A 27,290-nucleotide genomic window follows, 5' to 3' on the forward strand; every position below is an offset into this window, starting at 1 on the left:
GCAATGCAAACTTCCTTCCTTTACTAAATCTAGAGCTGTGATGTTAAGGTTACAATCAGACTATTACACAAACCTTTCTTCTTATTGACCAGCAACACACTTGAACTTCAGTATTTTCATTTTTTTTTTTTTTTTGCTAGTTTCTACTCTTACTCCACCACTGTATAGGCCTTTATCAGAGCCACATATTGAATATACTTTTTACTGCATCACATTTATCTGCTTAGGCCTACTTTGATTATTTCTTTTAATACTACAAAATGTAACTAATAAATAAATGATGCGTTAATATAAGTTTAGGCTTGACAGAAATTCAACGCCACCCAGCAGCGTATTAACATTAGCTCCACCCTGATCTGTAACATAAAAGTGAAGAAGAGTGCAGACATCTGCGTAATAAGCATTGGACCTTTACTTCTGGTACTGTAACTACGCTCTGATATCAGTGATTCTGTACGTCTTACTTACAACACAGTATCTCTACACTGTGGTACTGCTACTTTACCGTAGTAAAATATCTGTAGTACTTCTTCCACCGCTGCTCGCGGCTAAACCCCGCCCTCGTATTCCGTTTCAGTCGGAAATACGTCACATTATCGAGGCTGAAGATGCTACAACTGCCGATTCTCGGTGACTTCAACGTTAAGTTGGAGTCTGTGGCAAACTTTGGCCACACCTAGATCCTGTCCTATTTCCACAAAAAAGGCTTTTAATTTTTTTTTTTTTTCTTCCCTTCTCTGGTGCGTTTGTTTGTGTGACGGCGAGTCCCGGCGGTGTAACCCGAGAGGGGCCTCACAGAGGGAATGCAGGACTGCAATGGAGCACAATGCAATCCAGGTAAAGCCGATATAATTTCCACATAAATGCCGTTTTGTGCCGCTTCCAGCCGGCGGGTTTGTTACCTGTTGATGGGGGAAATATTCGAGTCGTGTGTCGCAGTGAATCGCAGCCAGATTCCGGGTTTTATTTCATTTATTTGGCCATGTCGTATTGATTGTTTTCCCATATCAGCACGGAGAGTTGCTCTGACTGCAATTACAACTTTATTCAACCAGCCCCAACTTTTTTCCTCGTCCAAGAGGTGGAAATGCGGCGCAGATATTTTGTATTTTCAGGGGGAATAACCGGCGGTGACCCGGGGCAGGCGGCTCCGTTCACACCGGACACTCCGCCGTTTAATTCCACTTTATTATTTCTGATATTTTCGCCGTGTTAATGATTAATTTCTTTGTGTGTCGTGTCGACAGCTTCTCCTCCGGCTACCAACCCCCACCCGCAGTAACAGCACATTTTAGCCAATAAAATAAAATTTCCTGCCGTTTGCTTGCTTGAAAATATCAGCAAACTTTTAAGCTGCTCCACCTTTTCAACGAAAAGATCGACATTTTTCATTTTGGACCACAGACAGTCAGAATACATTTTCAGCCCGACGTGATATTAAAGAAATATTTTTCGACAGGGACTAGGTGGAGCATCAAGAGTGTTGCTTGTAATAGGAAGTATATTGATATTATTATCAAATCCTCCCCGACATTTTGTCTCCGGCGTAATTACCACAGTTTAAGGAGGAATGTGAATATTGTGTGCGAAAGGTAAATGTGGAGTTTGTGGACTTGATAACCAGGAATACTCGCGCAAAGACACAGGAAACAGTCGAAATAAAAACGAGCAGACATTTATTTGGACAGACATCCTCCGTGTGTGGCCGGCAGTAATCCACTGATTGTATATTTTTTTTAATAATATCTCAGTTTAAATATTAATTTATCGTAGCATTAAGGGTTTGTCCCCAAGTGGTGAACTTGTGATCTTTGTGAATAGCAGGATATCCTCAAGGTCAGCACTGTAGGCTGCTTTTATTTATTTATTGTCCAAAGCAGGAGACATTTTATTATTAATATTCGTCGCAGGGTTTTGTGTGTGTGTGTGTGTCTCTTCCTTCCCCTCCTGAAAACTGTGTTTAAAAAAAAACTCTGCATTATTACCAGAAATATCACGAGAACTGACGTAGGCTGGTGCAGATTAAGGGTTTCCATCTTAAATTCTTGTGTGTTTCAGACACAGGCTGCACATTATATTATGTGGCTTTATTTTCCTGCCTCGTTTCCACCACTAGGCTGGAGCACTGCTTCAGCGGCCCCCCTCCCCCCCAGGGCCACAAAAAGAAAAGGCACGTAATAAGCCTGACTGGAGCTCTGTGATATTCTACTGCTGTGGTAGATAATAGTATGTTTATCCTGCTGTTTACCAGATATTCTCACTGTAATTAACTTACTCTGATATTCATTCCTGGCTTAACTGTGAATTCATTTTACTTTGTTGTAACCTTTTTCTGCTCATTTACTTTAAATATCTGAAAGTCACCAGACACGACAGCAAAAGCAAAAGCAAAATGTGCTGGTTCCTCTGGATCCAGCTGTCAAATGGGAGCTAATAACTGGATTTATCTTACTTTTTGGGGGTTGATTCATCACAAACACAACATAAATGGGCAGTGCACAGTTCTCTGGATCAGCTGTCGGGTGTAACTTAGATGGTGGATTTATTTGATTTATTATTTTTTATTTGATTTTCTGCTGATGTACCCATAATATCTGCAGTTCAAATTTATCTGCGGTGATTTTGAGGGTTGGTTTATGATTTTGTGGTGCCAGTACGCTACATATGAGCTAATTTGTCTTACTTTGTTGTACTTGTTTCCTATGAATAGCCACAGGTCAATGCATTAATTGATTACTTAGTGGACACTATAAACTGGACGCACATTTATAACCAATTCATCTTTTTCCTTTAGCACAAATGTCCAATTACTCTGGTTCTCTCAGCTAAATAGGTGGAGTTATCCATGTTTCCTGCTTATACACATATAACTAACTAGACCTCAAAGGTTTTAATTGATTAGCTGATCATCAGACAATAAACAAACTGATTTTAATAATTGGTTTATAATTTAGACCCTGATTTTGTGGTTTCAGCAGGTCAAATATGAGCTAAGTAGAGGATTTATTTTTCTTTGTTCTATCAGTTTTTGTGCCCATAGAATCATAAATAACTAAAACTAATTATTTATTGATCACTCAGTGGCCACTACATAAATTAGCAGCACTTTTATCATCATTTTTGTGCAAAACTGCACAATATTTTCTGCTCTTGGCTGTTAAATGTGAACTAAGAGGATTTTGTCCTAATCTTTTTTCCTTGATCCTACTGCTGACGTACCTACAGTATAACCACAGCTCGGAGGATTCATTGATTACTTATTGGAGACAGCGTAAATTGGCAGCACTTTCATAAGGATTCATCATTTTTTCAGCACAAATGTGCATATTTCTCTGGTCAGACTGTCAGATATGAGCTAAATGGTGAGTTGTTGATTTACCTGCATTTATACCTATAAATAACCAGACAAATCATTTATTGATCATATTATTGATTTTGATAATAGACTAATTGTTTCAAACTAAATGCAGACAGTTCTCCAGCTGTTAAATGTGAGCACAACAGTGACTTTGTGTTACTCTTGTATTGTTTCCCCTTGTTTTTCTGCCCATACAACTATAAATAACTTAAACTCACAGGGTTTATTGATCACCCGATGGATATAAGATAAATTGGCAGCACACAGTTCTCAGTGGATTTGTTTTACTTGGTATTATATTCCCCCTGACCTTGCTGCTGACACACAAATAGCAAAAGCTCTGAAATGTAATTGGTTAGTTGATCAGCAGACAGTTTGTCTGCACTGATCTAAAATCTTGGCTCATTTTGTGGTTTCAGCAGGTCAAATATGAAATAAATAGTGAATTTTTCTCACTTTGTTGGATCATTTTCTGCCCATACACTATAACTAACATAAACTCAGAGGATTTATTGATCACTCTGTAGACACAACACAAATTGGCAGCACTTTGATAATTTTTTCAGTTTCCAGTTGTCAAATGTGAACTAGATAATGAAATTTGTCTTATGTTGTTGTATTATTTTACCTTGTTTGTCTTACCCTTAAACATATACTATTGATAATCAATTGATCATTTTACATATTCTTTAGTTACAACTTGTCCTGGTTTTCTCCATTTAGTATTATAATAATATTGCCCTGATACTCCTGTGGTGGGTAATAATGTACCTATACAGCTCCATTGTATCTGATCCTTTCTCCTCCTCTTGTCCAGATCACAATCCAAAAAAATGGGGTTAACATTCACATAATAGTTAATTCGTAACAGATACTGTTTTTTTTTTTTTTAATCTGACATTTTCTCTTCCTGTGCTCTCTGGTATCATGTTATTTCTGGAGCAGTTCCCAGAGAATTGCAGAGATTTTTATCTGTTGTTTTTCCCAAATTATTTAAAAAATCTCTGATATTGCCGTGGTGGGTAACATCGTGCCTGTGGTGCTGCAGACACTGGTTTATTTTGCTCTTTCTCTGTCTTGTTCCTACTCATAGACTTAAAAATAACTGTTTAATATTGATTTATGACTTGTCAATAATGCTCGCTGATTATACACAATTAATTTAGTTCCTGTATTCATCATAATAAATCCATAAACAGTGTAATACTACTTTAACGTTTCTCTAAAGGTTTTAGTAATCAATACTTTATCTGACTTTTATTAAAATTTATAACACATCTCTAGAGACTAACAGTGTCTGTGGAGGTCCACCGCAGTTTTATCTTTATTTTATCCATGGTCATGTAATATGGTCAATATTTTTATAATATCGATTTAATTTGCCATAATGTGTTTCTAGCACTAAGTACTGTCCCGAGGTGACATTGACATGTCCTTCCTCTTATGGGTTCAAGTACAATAATCACTAAATACATCTACTGTATATTACTGTCAGGGCCCACAGTCGGCAGGAGGACCTTACATGACTTTATGGTAAGCCGTTCTTTAAATGTAGGCCATCTATAATGTTCTGTAACACAAAATAATCTTGAATTAGCAACGACTGTTTTGTCAATAGCGCTCGACGTCATACTGTTCCTGCATCATCATGGTCCTTGTTGTGTCGAGCTTAATAATCAATGAAATCATCTGTAAACACGTCTCTAGGGGGTTGTAGTACTTCTTCTGATTTTACAGTTTTATTCATGCTACTGTAATATTCAAATATTTATACTGTTTTGTTCTTTCTTGTTCCTTCTCTAATGCTTATAAATAACAGTTTAATGTGCTCATATATACAGTTATATTCAGTGTCTAGCTGGTATTTTGTCAGTAACACTCAGTCGTGTCTTGACCAGAGGTGGGCAGTATTTTTCTATCAGAAATCTGCCCCAGCGTCAGGGGCCACACCCGTGTAGTTAAAAATGCCTGGAGTGCTTTGGTAGTGGTAGATATTGGGCCCTGCTTAGAAAAACACATCAGGCAGAATGAGATTACTTTGTTTTTACATCAAACCTGTAAACCTACTCATTCAAGGACGTACGTTCTGAACAAAGAAGTTAAATGAAGTTAAGACATGTAGAGACGCAGTTACCCTGCCACAGTCACTTACTGCAGTTAATGGATTTTAAGTGTAGTTGGCGTTTTAACAGAGAAAATCATTTTCCAATCCGTTTTAGAAAAAAAAAAAAATTCTGAGCAGAACAGTCAATTTGAGGAAACAAATTTCTACCCAAGTCATTCATGTGTCTGTCTTAATACAGAAGCACAGGTTACATCTGTAGTGATTACCCATCACTGTGCGCTGTGAACAAGTGCACAAGTCAGCATTGTGACAGAAATGCATACCTGAAAAATGGCACCATGGTAATCAATCACACCATTTTACTGGCTGCTTCGATTAGATATCCACACAAAGTTGGCTGTCCTGCATTCAGCATTATAATAATACGAATGTTTATTTATCAGGGACCATGTGGAACACAAACCTTGATCTTGTGCAGTGAGAAGAGATGTCTTACACCTGAGTTAGCAAATAGCTCATTTCCACCTGTAGTCCATGGGCCACCAGACACAAAACAGTACAGTTAACAAATGCAACCACATGCTAAATGATAGAATATCTATCAGAAAAAGCACACAGTTTGCTGAAATGCAACCAAACCCTTGTTGTGAAAACTTTGTATAGATGGTTGAATTCAAACCCATAGAGTTACATTTCAAATGTCAAGTTAATGCTGACAGGTCTGGTCTTGACTTGGTGCATTAAACGTCATAATCCTTAAAAATGACACATCTTTGGTGGTGTGTGGTAATCGCTACAGACTATATCTGACACTAGGATTATTCATTCTGTTATATTACTGGAATATCTAGAATATATACAAATGTTGTGTCTGTGGTGCAGAATAACTCCTGAATAAATCTATAATGTTCCTTTGTATTATTCATTTCCTCAAAGTAGCCTCATAATAATACAGATGATGACATATAGTGGTGTTTATTGTCTGTGGAGCTCAATACTGAACTTTGTTTTATTCACTGTCCTTGTTTGTCCTTCTGATTCTCGTATTTACCTGTTACATAAACCCGTAATACTGCTTTAGAGGCTAATGCTAGCTCTGTAGTACTACTTCCTTTATTATATTACCTCTCATACTGCATTGAGCACAACACTCAATAAATCTGTTGTAACAATACTGGAATATTCATTAAATATGTCGGGAAGATGCCTGTAGTAGATGATGGATTCCACACAATTTCTGTAGGAGACTTTATAGTATTCTTAATTCTACTGCATTACTGTAATAATTCCTTCAAGAAGTCATGATATCTCTTTAGTGGCTCATATTGTGTATGTTTGTTTATTCAACCAAACTTTATTTTACTCATTTTCACTCGTTCTCCAATTTATAAATAACCGGTTAACATTTCAACAGTACTTCTTTTCGACCATGTCGGTAGTGCTCCACAGTGTCTTATTTGTACCTGGGAATAATAATCCATATTACTTCAGGGGCTTAGACTAATACCTGGTATTTTTTTTCTATCTTAATGTGTTGTTGTACTGATGCCTAAATGTCCTGTGTCTGGGCCACAGGTTTATCCAACTTTGTTTTTCTTTTTTGTATAATATTATACATTTACAGCAGCAATGCGACTTGGTATTAAATTTGTAGTATATTATAATGTGCCTGTTTATTTAATCACCTAGTTATCAGTAATGTATATGTGTGGGATTTCTTGTGGACTGACCTTCTCTTGCCCCCTGGTGTTTCTTAATGTTGGGCCTGTGCTGCGTGTGATTCTCAGCCTTGCAGTGTTTCAGTTTCTGTAGCAGGGTGTCGAGCATGTTGGATGTTTGGTAGTGACCTTGTGTGATTTGGTGCAGTTCTCTTCTCAGTTGAATCAACATAATATTCCTATGAGACAAACCTCATGTTCCTGTTGGGCTCAGGAAGTGTCGCAGTGACTGTGAGCTCATCTGGCTCCATAATGATTTTTTTTTTATTACTCTTCAGCTTCAGCATCTTTTACATATTTAGTCTCTGCATTTTGTCACAGAGTGGCTGAATGTTATTATATAGCTGATGTATATTTTCTGCTGTGCCATATATTCAGTTTTGTAAGAATTGATCCAAGGTCTGCTGCAGCTGCTCTGCAGAACTACAGCCATGTGGGGAGGGCATGCTAGGTGGGGTGGGGGTTATGGACCATCAACACAGAAGTGAGAGTTTGATGATACTGTGCATTTTGGCAGGAGCTGGAGCGCTGCTGTCTTCAAACTTTGCAGTAGCTGCAGGACGAACAGGAATGACAGGTTGTTTCGGAACAGACGCTCCTACAGACCAGTTCTGCTGTGTGTGTGTGTGTGTGTGTGTGTGTGTGTGTGTGTGTGGTGTTCCTATTTTATGTAGTGATTCTCCATGTCCCATCTATCATGAGTAAATGTATAGCAGCTGCACAGCCAGCCACATCCCCAGTGTATACACTAGGCCTTTTATTTCATGGCGATAATAAACTGAATGTGACTTTGGCCTGAGTTATTTTAATTCACTTAATATAAAAAAAAGCCCAGCTCTTCAATGTGCCCGGCTACACTGACATCAGATCGGCGACAGTCAGTCGGCTGAAAGAAAATTAATCCCAAGCAAATTTGATAACTCTTAAAACTAAACACCAAACAGTTGCTGCTTTGTTTTGCTTCCTTTGTTCCCACTAATTTGTGCTGAGCCCCATTTTTAGAACTGCCAAGTATTTATACAGAAACATCTATACCCTCAGTAACAGGAAAGGCGAGTGGTTTGTGTCCCTGCTTTGTTTGACCTCAGCTTCTCATGGTCCCCATGGTCCTTTCTTTTCTCAGTGAATTTCTTTCGATTTATCATTTGCCTAACATGATCAGTGAACAGGATAGTTTAGTGCAAACATTGTGTAGTGTAAATAGAACTGTTTTGAATAGTTTGTGCAGATGAAATAAAACTTTGCATAGTTTTTTGAGAAATCAGACGTTACATTTTGAAGCACAGGCCTTAGCAGCTTGGTAGCATCCACCAAGCCTGCAGTTCCTTCAATGGCCACTAGAGGCTGGCTCCAAAAAGGGGTTGGTCCCCATAGACTCCTGTGTTGAAATGCCCAATTTTACAGCAGAAATAAACATGTTTACAGCCTGGTACAAAAATGGTTTGGGTCTTTATAGCTAATTTCCCCTTCCATGAGAACAGTCGTTAGTATTAATGAACCACATGAAATTTCAACAGCAGTGCACATAATTCTGCAGCAGCAGTGTACTAATAAATATTATACTTTTGTTTTTCTTTATACCTTTTATTTAGGCAGGGTAGGTTCACTAAGAGGCCACCTCTCTTTTTACAGGAACGCCCTGATCACATTTACAGTTAAGCATATGGAAGCTGCCCAGTACAACCAGTTGGATTTAAGAGCCTTGCTCAAGGGCTCCACACTGGTGTGGGGCAGGCATTGCTTTGTCACTCATCCCACTCGGATTTAATCCTGCCGTTCCGGGCATTGAACCGGTGATGTTCCGGCCACAAGATCACCTCTTTAACTGCAGAATGTCTGCTGGGTTTTGAACTGTTGACTGGACAAAACCAGACCTTTTGCAGTCACCTCAGCTTCTAACATTTCATCATCAAAACATTTTATTGGCAGGCTATTCAGAATCATGATAGTGTTTTAATTATGCAGTGAATGGTTTCCACTCCAAACCAACTATAATTGGCAAATGTAATAACTACTTTGTTTCAGACTGAGTCTTTGCCACTGAGAATGATTAGTTTAATGTTTGCAGCTTGTTTGTGGCAGCTGTGGGGCTGCAGATTGTGTTTCATGTGTGAGGCTGCTGTAATATGGTCTTTTCTCGCCTCTAGCTCCAAACAGAGGAGCTGAGTCTGTGTGATGGATTCAGTATCAGTGTAAGCAGTAAAAGCAGCATTTTTGGAGCAGTGATATCTCAGTATTGAGCTGTAAACTATCTGTGTTGTACATAAAACTACATGTGCAATTTGCCCTAGATTTTATCATCTTACATGTAACCGAGCGACTCAGAGACCATACTTGATAAACATGAATGAAAGTGATGTTCTAGATTATTTTATGGTCAGAAAATCCCATGATCCAGCCATGGAGGAGCTCTGGGCAGCTAAAAGTCTGAACCAATGGCTGCCAGAGTGAAGAGGTGGTGTCTTTTGTGCAGAGAGAGTGGGACAAAGAAAGAGCAACAACCAGGGTTAACATGGGTTTGGTTGTTTGACATTCAGAGGGTTAAAAGCAGCCAGAGGACTCTGACTGGCTCCAGATGTGGCGTTCTTCCTTCTGGCTGTGTTAACATCTAAAGCTAACCTGGTAGCATTAGCCACCTAGCATGGTCAGGGCTTTACCTTTGTGTTGAATTAATATGATTTTAATTTGGGAGGAACTGGAGCTTTGTGTAACGTCAGTGCTTTGTGTCACATCAGCAGACGTTCTACTGGACTAACACATTTACTGTTAGCCAGCTAACGCTAGCTTCGGACTGGGGGCTGCATTTTCCACAGTTTGTCCCAACCAGGCATCCGTAGTTTACGTTGTTGCTAGGAAACCGGACGTGATGGGAGGGGCAGAGAGTGGTTAGGAGCAGCTGATGTGGTCAATTTGTTTTGAGTCTCACTGGAGTCTCTGGGCTGAAAAGTCAGTAGGTAAAGGAGGTTTAAGTGGGACATAAAATGAGGACTATTGTTACATTATGGAATGTTTTTATATTGTTGTACTGGTAGTTTTAAAGGATCTGAGTACATTATCCACAAATGCTACTTGAAAGCTCCAGAAAAGCCAGTCATTTATTTTATTTGTTAAAAATTAAATAAGAATTAAACAAGTTTGCATGTCTCCTGATTGCTGCTGCATGAGATCATGTTCTTTCACCACCACTTTATTTATTTATTCACCAAGGACAGTGCACATAAGATCTTTGAGTCTAGTTCATTTGGTGCTTTTTAAGGACACAATATAAATCTTCCTGCAGCCCAGTTCTCTGTTTATAACTCAGATCAGTTTCTTTGTTGTTCTACCTGAACAACAAAGTGTGGAGCTGCAGGCATAAACAACAAAACTACAAGCTACAATTTACTGCGACGCATGAGAGTGGAAACGTCCTTGTGTTTGAAATCCCATGAAATGGAGGCACAACTGAAAAATGAAAATGGAGGTTGTGTCACAGCATCTCCCACAGCCTCTGTCCAAATCCTCCCTAATGTTCATTTAACAGCAACAGAAGCAACGAATTTATCATCCAGAGTCTGTGAAGCACAGGATGAGATTTTACTGGGGAGAAAGCTACACCAGCATCAGTTCTGGTGACAAGGAAAAAACCGATTCAGTCGTATTTTACAGCTTAGTCAAACTTATGAAGACAATATTTGGGTTCATTTTACAGTGAAACAGCTTTAATGCTGTTTATTTTAATGCTTGTTGTGGCTGCAGCTGTTTGTCTTCACTGCTGCTGTTGTTTTTTCACATACCTACAGAATGTTCTGCTGTCAAAGCACTGGCAGTGCTTTTTTATTTTTATTTTTTTATTCAGTGGTGCAGAAAGTACTCATTCTTCAGTAAAAGTGTAAATATATGCTCTCTGGGTTTTGGTGTTTAATGAACAAAACGATCTGTTTTAAGACACTGAGCTTTGAGAAACCTATTTGAACATTTTTTCACACTTTCCTGACATATTAACGACCAGTTGATCAGTTACTTGAGAAATTCAACAGATAAATCCATTATAGAAATAACTGTTGGTTGCAGCCATGTGTAGAAAAATGGTTTTATTCATGTGTGGCTTTGTGAACACGTGTACCAGATTTAAAATTTTTAATTTGCAATCAAATAGATAAAAAGGCTTTTACTTTAAACACTTCCTGCAAGTAATTCAGTTTGCCACTGAGGGCAGCTCAGCTCTACTGCAACACACAAGCAGCTTGTCTTGACGAAGTTCCCCTCACGGAGTCGATATAGAGAGATGCGAAATGTTTCAACATTAAAGAAATGGTTGGAGCAAACACTGAGAGGAGAAGTCACATGACTTGGTGGCACAGTGTGCACATTACCAAGCACACTTCTGCATATTTAATACTTGACCTTTGGGTTCTACACTTACCCATTAAAACAGAACTCTGACCTGATCGTGTTCAATGTTCATGATGTGATTAGTAGCTTTTGTCAAAGAACGGCATATAACATGAGTCAGAATAATACAAGTACTTAACATGTGAATCTTGTGGAGCACATTATGGGCATTAAACGGTTAACTCCAGCTTATGTGGCCTCTATACTACGACTGAACAGCTGAATAATGTTTAATTTCCTCTAACTGTTGATGTGTTACGGTTTTAACGTGCGCGTGCACAGGCTTGTAAAAGTGCAAAGTGCAAATACTGTAACAGGAAGCAGCGGCTTCGCTGCAGAACCTTGTGTTGTATTCATTCGCTTGTTTTAATGGGCAGGATTAAGCTGGGCTTCTCTGGGAGAGAGTCATGACACATACAGAGGAATGAAATCGCACAGGTTTACACATGCTGTCATACCATTTGCATTGATGTTGGTCATTTTGTAGCTGCAGGTGTCCCCACATCTGGAGGAAAACCTGCGTCTTTGTTCAGTTCCAGACGAACCCAGGCACACATCGAGTCAGTATCAAGGGCTCCAGATATGCCTGTGCCAGGCTGAACAGTCTAAGGAGTTAATTTTTAACACTTCCTCTCAGAGTTGTTTAATATATTACAATATCCTGCTCTGGGAGCTGTTTCTGTGAAAATACTGCCTCAACTTCATCATCATAGGAATTTGTGCCAGAGGTGGATTCAGCTGAATTTACAGTTCACACACCCAAGAATATGTAGACTCTGAGACTTTTAAATTCTAATTTGATAGTTTTATCACTGACATATTTAATAAATGAAAATGTCAAGTTGTACTGTATTAGTTTTTTAGTTTGGCATTTTAACAGTGTTAACACAAGAACTGGTTTTCTGTAGTATTAATGAAAAAAGCTTGTCCTTGCATAGAAAAGCCTCAGGCTGAATTTTAAAACTGGATTATAAGCTTAAAAACACCCCCATAACAGAGAAAGAAATATTTAAATACAAATATATATATATACAAGAAAATTTATTAGGTCCACAATGACCTTTTTTTCCACTGGGCAACATGTTGGCGTAGTGGTTAGAAGGTTCCGGGTTTGAGCCCCTGTACGTTTACATAATATTGGTGTCATCATCTCTGACTTATTTTGTTTTTCCTCTGCACTTCACTCTCGTGTTACTTCATCAGGAGCTTCTGTTTCTTTGGCTCTGTCCTCAAAGATTGAACTCAGTCACAGATGGTTTTTCATTCTCCAAACAGCTCAGTAGCTTATTAAACACCAGATTCTGACAGTGAAACTGCCACAGGTGCCCGATGCACCACACCGGGGCCAATGACTTCTCTTCATCACTGTGCTCTTGTGTCTTTCTGTCAGTGGTTGGGTGCTCCCTCCTGCCAGCGAGGTGGCTACGCCTTCTACAAGTCTGTTAGCAGCAGAGCCAAACCCAACGGGCCCATCCAGGTGTGGAAGCTCGGGGAGTTTTACTTCATCCGCTGTGGGCCGCAGGATCCCGTGTGCGTCGCCGAGGTGGGACACCTGCATTCAGCCTCTACTACATTAAAGCTACTCTGATCAATGTTTTTGTAACAGTGGCTAAAGAGAGGAAGGAAGGAGCCATGTACAGAGAGTGAACTGACAAAATGCCCTTTACACTGCCTGTTTAAGGCGCAGTTATTTCCACCACACAATTCTATATAAAAGGTAATGTAACTAAAATGTCGACTTACAATTTTAAGACTTTGAAAACCCGCTGACTTATCGGCAACATCTTCCCCTTTTATGAATTTGTGATGCAGCAACACAACCAAAGGTTTCACAGTGCTTGTGTTTAACTGACTGTGTTCTTCTTCATGTGCAGGTGACCCTGCTGTGGGAGGACCAGACACGGCGCCACCTGCTGGCCAGTGCCAGACTTTACTTCTTACCCGAAGACACACCGAAGGGCCGGACCAGGGAGCATGGGGAGGTGGGTGAGAGAGCATGTCGTCCATACATTTAACACTGGCAAGGTGTTCGTCTCTATGTAATGATATTTTTTCATTCCTCTATTTACTCATATAAATACCTTTGTAGCGTGGGTGAAATGCAAAGGCTTCTTGTTTATGTAACCAAAATATCTTTGTGTTTGGATTGTACTGGAAGTGGGCACTGGCTTTACTGGAACTCTGCTTCATTTTCCGCATTATGCAGCAGTTTTCTGCTGCTGTTTATACTCCTTAAAATGATATCATTTTAATGAGTATAAACAGCAGCAGAAAACTGCTGCATAATGCTCCTTAAAATGATACTGTATGTATTAGTTTAACTGCCAGCAAAAAACTAACTTCTAATCAAGTTAAGATTCATTTGTCCCCACGTTGACAAAGTGACAAAAGAACCTCTTGTGTCCACATGATCTAGTTCACTCGTGGCTCTTTCTCTGTGTCACCATCCACCACAGTGTCCATTTTCTTCACCAGCTACAATTTTAACATAGTTCAGTTGTCTTGCCAACAGGTTTTCAAGTCGTGCAGATGCTTTGTGGCTGAACTTGAATATGACAAACCTCTGTGCCTCTGACTTTACGCAATCACTTATTTCAAGTGCCCAGTAAATCTGCTCTCACAGCACAGCTTCTGTCATTAAAATGTGGTTTTGCTCATTTTCTAGATGATGTGTACTGATCATAAAATAATGATTTTCTCTGCAGCACACCATCTTAGTAATGACTGCTGGCTAACAGCAGCTTGTCCTGTGAGCTGTGATCATAGCTCACACTCCTTTTTTGACATTTGACAGCAGAAACATATGCAAATGAGAAGAAGTATATTGCGAGTGTGACTGGATTAAAACAGGACTGGACCGACCAATAGCATCTCCCTCCCGCCTCCTTTTCCTCTGACTAATTCCAAACAAGAAAAACTAGTTTCACTTCATACGCATTAAGACAAAGTCAGTAACAAATTAAATGGAGCACTAAGAATAAACTTTAAAGTCAAATACAAATTCAGACATTTACCTTACAATAAAACATCTTTACAGAGAGGGCTACAGTTGCTTTTGAGTTCATAGTTTGCTGCTTTATTGACCTATTTTAACTTGATTCACCTTCTTAAGTTAGATTAGATAAACTTTGGATTCATTTTGTGGGATAAATCAAGTGTCGCAGTGGTGGACGAAGGACTGAAAGAAAGTCACTTTCGGCTTTTCCCGTTTAGGGGGCGCCACAGCGAATCGTCACACTGACGACTTGCATGTTGACATTTGGCACGTGTTTTACACCGGATGCCCTTCCTGACGCAACCCTGATTCGAACCCGGGGCGCAGCGGCAAGAGCGCTGCGCCTTAACCACTGGCCTACCAGGGACGGCGGACTGAAGTTTCTCAAATACAAGTAGTAATACTAAAGTGCAGAATGCTGTATTACAAGAAAAGGTCATGCATTCAAACACTTAATGAGTGCAGTCCCTCCCCCTGGAAGGTTCCACCTTTTAGCAATTCAGATAAAATGAAATTCACCTCAAATCAATACCTGCAGGAAACATCCAAAGCAGCTCCACGGTTGCTCTGAATAAATGGTGTGTGATTTTATAGGATGAGGTTTTGGCCGTGTCCAGGAAGATGGTGGTGCGAGTGGAGGACCTGGTGAGATGGTCTTGTGCAGAACCGGCAGGTTGGAGCAGCATCCTGAATCCGCCTCCCTGCAGGACCAATGGGAGCCACAAACCTCCACAGAGCGAAGATGACAACAACAGCAGCATCAGCAGCACAACGGACGAGAGCAGCGAGCCACTTACAGAGGGTAAGAAACACAGAGACCCTGAACTGATGGACTGTGGGTGAAGTTTGTGTGAAACCAGTGTTAAAGGACTCAATTGAAATGGGTTCTTTGATGGGTACCTGCCAACACAGAGTCTGATCTGATAGTTTTATGTACTTAAATATTGTTTAAATTGAAATAAAAGCTATAGCTACTTAATGACATAAACATGTCATCAAAATGCTGGTAAGAGCGAAAGAAGGAAGGATAGTTGGTGTGTAGTTGAGACACAACTAGCATTGGTTCCAGCTGCAGTGCACAGCTGTGCAAATCACCGATGTTATTGATCCCAGACTCGCATCTGCTCCACATTTGTTACACTGTTTTCTCTCAGATGGCCTGGTGGAGCATCAGGGCGTCAAAGTGCTCAGCTACCCGCAGTACTGCCGCTTCCGCTCCCTGCAGAGGCGCATCCAGGAGGGAGCGAGGGGCCCAGGGCTGCAGGACCCCCACCTGCTGGCCCTGGGAGGCGTCAGAGCACTGCCCAATACCCGAGTGATGTACTGCAGGGACACATTCAACCACCCGACACTGGAGAGCAACGCCAGCTTCTCCTGGCAGTTCAGTGAGTGCATCAGACTTTTACTGACAGGCTCCAGAGTAAGAGTCACACGGCATCACTGATGCAGATCATTCGTAGTTTGTTTGCTATAGAGAGCTGAAGTGAAACCAGAACTTCCAGGTTGTGTTCAGGAGGAAAGAAAACCCCATTCAAATTCCCACTGAGATTTCTAGTCTGGCTCATAACTAAAAATCCAACCTCATAACACTGTGTGTTTTGCTTACACTATAATGATAGAGCTCTGATACTTAATATTTTTATTTTTACTGGGCTTTAATGAACACCATTTCCCAGAACCTCATGCCGGTCGACTGGTGGGAGAATTCAACTGAGTTCCTGAGTCTAGTATATAACAGTGATGTACAGTATGTGTACCGCCATGCTGCAAAGTGTTGCTTGTGCTGTTTTCCTGTAGGATGTCCATCTCTCAGTCTTCGAGGTCGACCTCGCAAGAGGAGAGGCTGCGATGGCAAAGAGTCCCCGAACTCCAGCCAATCAGAGTCTTGGATCGACAGGATGAAGGTTCGTTCTTTAAAATCTTTTATAGCGTCCACGTCGATGTGGCTGAAGTGGTTTGCTCTATGTATATGTAGGTGCTTTTAAATCTACTGTTACAGTGCAGAGGTAAATGTTAAATTATCATAAATGTTGTCTCAGCTGTATTTTTGTATGAATTTAGTTCTATTTCTTGTAACTTTACTGAAGGTAAGACGGCAGCTGATTAATCGCAGGCGGTGAAACCAGTGGTGACCAAGAGATGCAGTATTTTAGGTGACGGAGGAAACTTGTCACCATTTTACTTATAAAGAGCCACTAGGTCTGGGTATTGTTACAAAATGTCTGATACCGGTACCTTGACTTTGAAAACAGTTCCTAAATGATATGTTTTTTTCTATACCAATTTTATAAAATAAATTTTAACAACAATAATTATACGTAATTACAGATTTTGGTACAGATCATTAGTTTTATTTTTCAATTTCTTGGCATCTTCATGCACTCAAAGCAGTTTCATAACATAAAAAGTAAACCTATTTTCCACAACATTAAGTTTTGTTAACATTAACATCAATGAAAAAAATGTAGAAAAGCGTTTTTCGATGCTCGACATTTTATGGTACTCTGTGGTATCGAAGTAAAATAATCATCAGAGTTTCTGTTGACCAATGAACACTGAGCAGACAGATCCTCACCTCATCTGCCAACAAAACGCTGTCTGAGAGTCGGTGTGTGTTTCCTCCCAGGAGAACGTGATGGGCAGCGTGGAGGTCGGCTGTGAGGCCAGCTGGCTCCCCCACCCTGAAGAACAGCTGTTCCTGGATCAGCTTTATGCCTTCATGGAGCGTCAGGGCTCACCCATCCACAAAGTCCCCAACCTTGGCTTCAAAAAGAGTGGGTCCTCCTCTTTCCTTTTCTTTCCTCTCTTTGGTCTGTGTCTTGCTTTTGTCTCTTTCTTTCATTTTCTTAATTTTTTCCTTCTTTCTTTGCTCATTTTGTCATTGTATTCTTTTCCTTTACTTTTCTTTCCTCTGTCTTTGTCTCTGCCCTTTTATTCCTTTCTTTCTCCATCCTTCCTTCTTTAACACAGCGCTCTTGACATTTAAGAAATGGAAGGAGGTCACAGGTGTGATTCCGCCTGGCAACCTCCACCCTTCACATTTCAGTTATTTAACCAGAACTTACTCTTAAAAAGTTTGAAGAGCAGTCACAGATTCACAGCCTATAGCAGACAACAGTAAAAGCACTGTGCTTCACAAATAAACAAAACAAAATGTTACTTGAGTAAAAGCATCAGCATCCAAATATACTTGTAGTACCAACAGTACCAGTACTCATCCTGCAGAACAGCCCGTGTCACAGTAATGTCTCTGATACCACTGGATCATAGTGACTGATGCGTTACTGTGTTCATCACTTTAATTCTGCAGCTGGTAAAGGTGGAGCTGTTGTTCACTACCTTATGTACTTGTACTGTGAAGTACTTTCCATCCTGCTGGGTAGCTGGTGGATTTCCCACCAGGATCACTAGAGTCTGATGGTTCTACTGGGTTTGGTTTGATTCATCTGATTCTGGAAAGGAACTGAAGTTATCAGATACATGTAGGGCAGTAAAAAGTACAAATGTAGTGTAGGAGTGAAAATATCAAAGGAGAACACTTTGTTTTATCTGGGTTTTTATAGGCAGGGCCATAAACTCACGCACATATTTTGCAGATTGGTTTTATCAGATCATATTTGTGTAGTGAAACAGTGATGTTAGAAACACATTGACTGTGTGTTTTTGAGAAGTACAACCTGATTTGCATTTTCATCTTGGCCTATTTGCGTGTCTGCTCTGAACATGTTTGTCTGCTCTGTCTTCAGTTGACCTCTTCCTCATGTACTCTGTGGTGAAACGGCTTGGCGGCTACAAAAAGGCGAGTCTCTTCACTTTAACCTTTGCTTAAAGGAATAGTTTGGCATCTGGGCAATGTACACATTTGTAGAGCTACTTGAGAAGATTGAAACCAGGCTGATGTATGTGTGCTGAATATTAAACTACCACCAGCAACCAGTTAGTTTAGCTTAGCATAAAGACTGGAAACTAGGGGAGACTGCTGGCCTGCCCTCATCAAACAGCATTTTGTTATTTTTACACTTTGAGTTTTGTACAGGTTTATCTAAAGAACTCATAAGTGGAATCAGAGGTACAGCCATGTCATGATGATACTTGAAAATATTTTAGATTAGGTCTTACTACATGTGATAGTCTTATAGAATATAAAGTATTTTTAAAGACTAAACTAGTGGTTCATAACATTTTTGGCCACAAAAAATCAGTGTCCAAATCAGGTTGATTGTAAAGTGTCTAACCGTTGTTATCAGTTTGACAAAAGAGTGATTTCCTCTCTAAACCCCAAGTCTGAAAACTGAAAACAATTTAGTGTAGTGCCTCAGTTTGTAGTGAATGTTAACATTACTTTCTGGAAGAGACAAAATGACCACAACAAGACACAAAACTGATGCAAAGTGATTGCAAAGAAGCACAAAGTGACCAACAATTACGAGATACGGAAATACTGTAAAAACACACAATAACTAAAGGTAAATGCAGATTGACCTCAGAGATGCACAACAACCACACCGTACAAAAATACTGCAAGGACACGTAAAACTACAAAGATACACATGATGACTGCAAACAACAAAATGGCAGCCACCGCATTGTTGGAGGGCTGGGGGCCTTTACATGTCTGTGGCCATGGGCCAGTTATCCCTTGTGCAGCTTCAGCGGTGAAATGCTGCTGAAACTTTGATGACTCAGTGTTAATCTGATAATGTCAGATAGAATTGGATTTCGGTCAGTAAATAAACTCACAACAATAGAACTTCACAATAAATAAAAAAGGGCGGTACATAATCAGCTTAGCGCTGCACTGTTCACAACAAAAAGCCTGCTCAGTCACTCACTCCACCCACTGCGCTGAACCGAGCCTTGTACTGAACAATACAGTGTTACACAATGTGGTGATACACCACTGATCACACACTGTATAATGTATGTAACTGTTTCAGTCCCACACAAACACACACTCGGGCACCAGCACAGTCACTTTAAATAAACAGTCAGCTAACATATAATTAATTAGAGCATGCAGCCGAGTCCTCAGCTGAATCCTTTGCTGGCTGCAGCTGCCATCGTACTGACCTGTGTGAGGAGCGGCGCAAGTCTGCCACTGGTCAGGGATTAGCCCTCCTCCTCCACTTGACACACAGCCCGAACACATTGGGCTTTGACAGGTTCAACTGCAGCGCTTTCCACCGTCTAGCTGGTGTGAGCATGGCCGGATCAGGATACACTGGGCCCCCGGGCACAGACATGTAGAAGGGCCCCACCCCTCTGACAACAGACTGGAAAAGATGAAAAGGGATTACAAGTGTACTTTGTACTTGTTTTGTGTGTCTTTGTAGATTTTCTTGTGACTCTTTGTGGTTGTTTTGCATCTTTGTGTGGTGTATTTGAGTTTGTGGTTATTTACTTATTACTTGTTCACAGCATTTGTCCCTTGTGCAGTTTGTGTTGTTGAAACCATCTTAATATAACAATGAAGCCTGAGTGGGCAAAACCAATGGTGTTCCTCTTTTTGTGCTGGAAGTAATGTTAGCTTGGAAAGATGGAGCAGAGTTGGGTGACAGAAAGGGGGCATGAATGAACCATAAGGAGGATGTACATTTGCCCAACACTGTGAACTACTAGCTTGCAAGTAGTAAAGGAATTTACAGTAAGAACAGTAATTTACTACCACTGATACTCTTTCAGTAAAGTCCAAGATGGGACCAGGATGAAGAGACAGTGTAAAAAGGTGTATATTTAGTTTATCAAACACAAAAGTTTGATTCAGTGTTGACTGATTACAGTTTGAATATCCTGTGTTCAAACGGCTACAGTCCAGCCCAGCAAGTTGAAAGCTGACCATCGTCATGTTTGTGTCACAGGTGACTTTGGACCGTCTCTGGAAGGTCGTGTATAACGAGCTGGGAGGATGCCCGGGCAGCACCAGCGCTGCCACCTGCACCAGGAGACACTATGAGAGGTCAGACCTGAAAGTATTTACATATTTCCCAAAAAAAAAACAGACCCTGGTGTGTGAAAGTATGTGCACTAAGGCTTCTGTAACTGTGTGTGCTGACTCAGGCTGATGCTTCCTTATGAGGAGCACCTCAGAGCAGGAGGGGCCGAATTCAGAATCCCAGAATCCCCCATGCCTCCCAAACCCAGAGGGATAAGAGGAAGGAAGCCACTTCCAAGAGGCAGAAAACCAGGACCCAAAGCCAAGGAGAAGAAGATCACGGCCCCTGCTCCTCCTCCACACACTGTAAGTGATTTCCCAACACATTTTAAACATGGTTCCCGATATCGTTGGACATAAGTGGACCTTGATAAAACCTGCGGACATCCTGGTCCACATGCATAAACCTCGGTGTAGATTCACGACTAGAGCTGTGTGCAGGCACTTAGACAGAAGTGAGCGTTCACATTGTTTTTGTCAGGTTCATAAAGGTGCACAGACGCCTGGTTCTGTTTCATAAATCTCAGACATGGCGGAATTGGGCGCACTTAGCCATAAATAGACACAGACATGTCCTCAATCAGTCATTCCCTAGAAAACAGTCTGAGCCACACATTATTAGACATGGCAGTGAAAGCAACACTGAAGAAGAAACACAATTTCAGTGAGTGTAAAGCTGAGACATTCACTGGCGCAGTGGAGAAAAGAAAAGGGTTTTGTTTGGTGGTTAGAACGAACTCTAAACACTTGTTCTCTTCTCGTTGGACGAGAACAAGTGTTTAGTTCATGCTCAACACTATTGATGATAGTTATGTCAGCAGTTTACAGAATGGTTTACAACAAAGTCTAAAATGAAAGATAGGAAAATCTACATCAAGCAAAAGAAACGAGGAATCCTGAAAAATGTATCAGGCCAGCATGAATGCAGCATTTACAAATAAACTATGAACAGAAATGTATGTAAATGGCTACAAATAATGCCAACTGTTTAAAACTGGCTGGTTTCTATATGTTAAATTCCATGTCCCACCTTGTCATTTCCATTTCACCACATCACACCCACCTAAACCGTGTGAACACATAGTCGGTGTTCACACATACCAGTTAATGCAAAATATTCAGGGGTCATACTCGCAAAGCATCATGAGGCTAAAAGCAGTTTCCAGGTGTTTGGGTTTGGAGCAACGTGTCAGGCCCAACTCTGATGAAGCTCCTGGTGTAATGTTGTGGAATAGTGAAAAAGGAATAACTTTTAAATGTACGTCAGCCATCTGACAGAGGTGTTGGTCCAACTGTAGATGTGGTTTGTGCTGATGTAGGAGTGGACCAACAGAAACACCTGTAACACAGTACAGGTGAACAGGAGCACAAATGTGAGCCTCCACAGTGACCACCCAGGTGAATCAACACCTCTCTGAAACAGTTTGAATACAAACTAAACCTCAACACCTTCATGAAGTAAGATTTACCTGCAAGATTTGGATTAAGCAAGAAGTGCAGCGCATAGATGAAAAACGCCCCCTCCAGCAGACTTTAAATGCCAGAACTCACTGGTGATCTTCTCTCTCTGAGCAGATCGTGAACCCGAATGGCACCGTGGTGGTGAAGAGAGGCCGAGGCAGGCCGCCGGGCACGCGCAACAAGGCCACGCTGATCGCTCAGGCCAAGCTGCTGGCTCAGCAGCAGGCTAAAGCTAAAGCAGCAGCAGCAGCAGCATCGGTGGCTGTAGAGTCACAGCAGCAGACAGCTCTGCTGCCAGCCAGAGGCCGAGGTGGACCAACCCCCAGCAGCACGCACAGGGTAACTCCTCAGACTCTGCTGTACCGCAGGGAAAATTAGACTTGCATCACATGAGCGGAACACATGTTGATAACATTCGGTTTATGAGTAACTTGCACTTTTTGAGCCTATCATTATATCTGATGCTTATCTAAATCCAAATCATAGAAAGATGCTTCAGAAACTTGCCTGAGAATCATCAGGATTTTCAGTTTTCCTCAGTATCAGTATCTCAATGACAGTGGTCTGTATATCCATGGGTTCACAGGAGCTGCTAATAGCTAATTCGGCTTATGGTTCCTGTGTGCTCACAGGAGACACCGGTGGCTACCTGTAGCTGATGTTACAACAGCATATTTAATGAGCTTCAGTCAGAGATCTACTTTAAAATACAAGGACGCTGCTCCAGACAAGGTCTAAATGACAGGAAAAGCAGCCAGTTCACAGGTCATTTTATTTATTACCAGGGTGGGGGTAAAGACGTACTCATGTACAGTGCACACCAGATGATATAAAGTCATTGTTAAAATAACCCTCCTCCTTTAGAGACACAAATCCAGTCCAAATGGGCTTAGGTTTATAACCTCCAAATGCCTTGAAAGCCTCCTAATCACAGACCAGAGGACCTAAGGGAGAATAGTGCTGTTTGTGGCAAAGGACAGATCAGGCAGGCCCCCATCCCCCCTGCTGGCTCTGGAGGAGACTGTTTAACCCAGTCACATTCAGTCTATTAAATAAATATCCAGTTGAGGCAGCTGGGGATGAAAAGCTTCTGCTGTCACGTTTGTTTGTGATCAGACCATTTGTTATGGTGAGGTGAGGCTTGGTCTTGCATGAGGCCCAGTTTCACCTCTGTTTTCCTCTCCTCCTTTCCTGCAGCCCATCCAGCCGGCCCTCCTCCCTGTCAACATGCCCCTCACCCCTGACCTCTCCCCTATGTCTGCCCCCTTCCTCCCATTCCAGTCCAAACCAAAGGAGCTGAAGCCAGAGTCTGTAGCTCCTGCTCCAGGCATGCTCCTGTCAACGTTGCCTCGACACTTCATCGGGGGATCTCTGACCAGCTTCAGTCCCATCAAAGGCATCTGTCCTCTGGATGTCTTCAGGAACCACTTCAGCTTCCAGAGAGGCCCAGAGAGCCCAACCCTGACGCCTCAAGATCAGAGCCAGCACCACCCAACTATCTACACCCTCCAGCCAAAAAACACAAGCCCAGATACACCTCATCCCAGCGGGGACCAGATCCAGCCTCAGTCCCACCTGATTCACCAGCACCACAACCACTGCTCAGGGTGTCATGTGGATGAGGGAGCCCAGAGAGGAGGCATTCGGGACATGAGGACTCGGCCCCCTCTGCCCCCTCTCCGGGTCCTGCCTTTGAACCTGGACTGCAGTGTTCAGGTGTGTCAGCTGATGAGAACTCGTCGTCTGGACTCTTCTCAGTTGCAGAACTTCACCCGCTGCCTGTCTGAGGCTCTGTCCCAGGACCTGAGCACCAAGCCCCCCTGCTCACCCATCACCCCTCCCCCCGAGCAGGCGCTACCTCTCAACCTCAGCAAACGCTTTATGGCTAAGAGGCCCAGCACAGAGGGGCCAGAGCCAAGTCAGGCAACGATCAACAGAGACTCAGATCAACCGTCATCTAAGAAACCCAGAAACAGCTGCACAGAGCAGGCTGAGGACTTCACCCTGGGGGGCCGGTCCAGCTCTGAGGACCATGGAGGAGGAGGGGAGGATGTGGATATGAAACCCCAGGAGGAACCTGCAGACCTGAGTTCTCCCAGCAGGATCAGGGCCTTCCTGCTCGGGCTGCCGCCCTTCCAGGTGAAACTCGAGGAGGATCTGAACGGGACAAGGTTTGGGAAATTTCTTCCTCCAGGATCTGAGGCTGAAACCCAGAGGACCAATACAGAGAAAGCGGAGGGAGGAGTGGTGGTAAAGAAGGAAGAGGAGGTGGGTGAAACAGAGAAAAGTGACAAACTACAACAGTCGGAGCAGGAGAAGGAGCCCAGCCACTGCTCCGGTCCTGACCCTGCAGTGCTGCAGAGAGCCGGGCCCTCAAACACTGACACACACTGTTTTTAGCGTTGTTCCCTCTGCTGATCCTTTGTGAACAGAAAGCTGTTGGTAAGTCTGAGATGTGTCATTGTTGGAGTCTGGAAAGTTGCATCCACGCAGAGCTCGGTGTTGGTTCTGGATGCCTGAACATGCAGAGCAGGGATGTTTCTTTTCTTTGAGATTGTCTGAACTGAAAACTGCTCTTTGTTTTCAATTTCTGTCTCTCATTAGGTTGACTTCTCTCTGGTTTCAGTAATGTCACTCACTGAACTTTGCAGAGGAGAGACGACACAGAGACCCATGACAATCACAAATCAGTTTGTTTTCTGTTCACTCTTGGTTTCTGTCTCTTCATGGTTAAAAAAGGAACAGAGGAGTAAGACAGAGTCTCTTACAAACACTGCCATAACCCTTCATAACACTATTAACTCCACTATTCAATATTACAGGGAAATATTGAATAAGATCAATTTTACTTAAAATACAACTCATTATTACATATATGGGTGATGCTATGCATCAAGACGTCATTATTAACATCCAGAGTGTACTGTAGTTTGATTTTTAAATTGTACTCTACTTCTGTAGAGAGAGTTATTTTCTGATAAAGTGTTTAGATGTTATGTGGAGCGCTGAGGGAAAACCTCAGTCTTCATGTTATAGCTCATTAAGTGAAGCCTTTCTATAATCCTGCTCGTTAGCTGAAATTATATTGACATTTCTTACACGTATGTGCCTTAAACGGCCTGCGATCTGTTCCATCGCTGGCTACGCATTCACTTAAAGAGATACCTTGATGTTGGACCTGTTCTATGTCCTTCACTCCACAGGAGGGCTGGGTATGTTTGAAACACTAGCATGGTGAGCTGTTACTTTGAGAAACGTAAAGAAGGTTTCCTACAAAAATTATCAAAAGAAACCAAAGTTTTCAGCTTTTCTCTCTATACAAGAATGTTTCTCTAGGTTTAAATCCAAAACTACAAATCTGACTAAAAGATTCAGCGCCAACTCTCAGTATTTTGATCTCAGAGATTTTGATCCCCACTGCTGCTGACACATTTTGTTCAGTACCAGGAAAAAGTGTTGATACCCAGTTCTGCTGAGTAAGAAATCGCATCAGTGCATATGTGAACATGTAGCCCAAGCGGTCAGACTACCTCAGGCTTTTTTAAAATGGCCCAGCATGCACTGGGTCGACAGCAACAGACACAATTAGACCCCAGTCCCTTTGGTATTAGAGGATGCGGCCAGTGTTTTTCTCACTGTCAATACATTCTGACGTCGTCTAGTCTCAGACTGGTTCCTACAGAAGATGTAAATCTCTGAAAACGCTTCACCAATATATAGTTTCATTTTGAAAACAGTAGTGGTTGTTGATAAGAAAAATGTAAATGTAAAAGCATAATGCCAACTGAATTACTCTTATCTACAGTCTGTATCTGGGTACATGATGTGCGTACACCTGGTCTTAATTAGCGTTGTCATTATCTGTAGCAGGTTGAGAGCACAGGAAGGGATGGGCACAGCTGAATGTTCAACTTGTTACCCCCTAAAACTGTCAGAGGGTGTTTTCTCCTTACATGAGTAGTTTGACATCTTGATGAAGGCACTTGGATGTGTCCTGGGTGAGAGTCGGACTCCTGTGTCTCTAGAGTAAATATGGAGCTACATCCAGCAGCCGTTAGCTTAGCATTGTGAAGCTAGCATGCCCCCGTCAAAAGGCAACGCAGTGCATCTCGCAGCTCCTCTAAAACTCAGTGAACCGGTTTGTTTAATCTGTACAAAAACAAAAGCGTAAAAGTCATGACGTCGTGTCCAGACTAACCTGTCTGTGCTGTAACTCAAAATGCCTCCAGCATCATTTCACTGGTCTGAAAAAATAAGCCATATTCCTGGAGTTTATTTACCATAATCTAAAACGGATTGGCTGCAATAAAATCAAAGCTTTGCAATTTAAAAAAAGATTGAATGTGAGCACGTCATCCTCAATTGGTGTTGTTGACACCCATGAAACTCACTACTACCGGCTACTAGTGATGGTTAAAATTTCTGCTTTCTAAACACTTCTACATTGTCGTCTGTGCCCCGCTGCTGTAACAGACATGAACTAACCAAAGACACTGTACTGTTTAGCCTGCGAACGTCTAAGGCTTCTGGGAAATACTGCATGTTAAAGTATATAAACAGAAATACTGAGTAAACAATGATACTGGGTAGTCTTTAAAAATACTGTTGGCCTAACATAGATACACTGTAGATGAGAAAAGCCACTTAACCGTGCATAAATCTGTTCCCTTAATGACATCCATGTTTCCCCTCACTCAGGTGTTTTGTCTTGGTCCCGTCCACATCTCATGCAAACAAAAGATGCAAGGAAAGAGGAATCGTGGAAATAAGTTTTTAGAGACATTAGATTTCCTTTTTCTCCAATTTTTCATCTGAGGCGTCCCAGCACTGACTGATTTCAGATGAAGGGGCTTGTCGGTCCATAAAAGACTTTTCCGGTAGCCAACTTCACGATGGCAGACCGGAGCAACTTTCAGGTCAAGTGAGGAACTAAGGAATAAGAGAATTAGGATTTACCCATAGTGCTGAGAAAGGTTAAATCAGAGTTTTTAAGTTATTAGAATAGATACAAATGTCAGTGCCATTTTGAATGAGGTTTTACTTTCGGAACAGAACCTGGAAGTTCAGTTTTCACTTCAGCTTTCAGTTTGTTGGCTTGGAACAGTGCCTTGCTGAGACGGTCATTTGTGCCAGCATTTTATTACGATCAGCAGTTATGTGCTATAGTTTGACCTCTAGTGACCACTTTACTTATGGCACAGGCAAAGCTGCTTCGGTGACTTGGTATATAGAGCCAGAAAGTTCATGTTAGGACGAGGCTGGTGAGGAGGCCTAGGTACGTAAAACACAGGACTTTCTCCCAGGCAAGTGAGGTTCAGTTCCTCTGTGTGTGTGTGTGAGATCTGTTTTTTTTTTTTCTTCATGTAAACATTTTTCTTTATTTAAAA

At 41.6% G+C, this 27,290-nt stretch overlaps 1 protein-coding gene across 2 annotated transcripts; it reads left to right on the plus strand.

Annotated features, from left to right (window-relative positions):
• The first annotated feature begins 553 nt into the window (after positions 1–553).
• On the plus strand, positions 554–27,290 carry LOC109968700 (AT-rich interactive domain-containing protein 5B). Of its 2 annotated transcripts, XM_020615166.1 has the most exons (13): positions 554–837; positions 12,906–13,058; positions 13,390–13,497; positions 15,105–15,312; positions 15,665–15,895; positions 16,308–16,414; positions 17,137–17,284; positions 18,257–18,309; positions 20,369–20,466; positions 20,568–20,748; positions 22,018–22,242; positions 23,101–24,345; positions 24,508–27,290. In XM_020615166.1, exons 1-12 carry the CDS (start codon positions 817–819, stop codon positions 24,301–24,303), a joined length of 2,736 nt encoding a protein of 911 aa, XP_020470822.1. In that variant the 5' UTR covers positions 554–816; the 3' UTR covers positions 24,304–24,345; positions 24,508–27,290. The 2 variants fall into 2 exon arrangements, with proteins under 2 accessions (XP_020470822.1, XP_020470821.1); XM_020615165.1 differs by having other exon boundaries at positions 23,101–27,290.

The sequence above is a fragment of the Monopterus albus genome, unplaced genomic scaffold, assembly GCF_001952655.1.
Source record: "Monopterus albus unplaced genomic scaffold, M_albus_1.0 scaffold159.1, whole genome shotgun sequence".
In the NCBI taxonomy this organism is placed as follows: domain Eukaryota; kingdom Metazoa; phylum Chordata; class Actinopteri; order Synbranchiformes; family Synbranchidae; genus Monopterus; species Monopterus albus.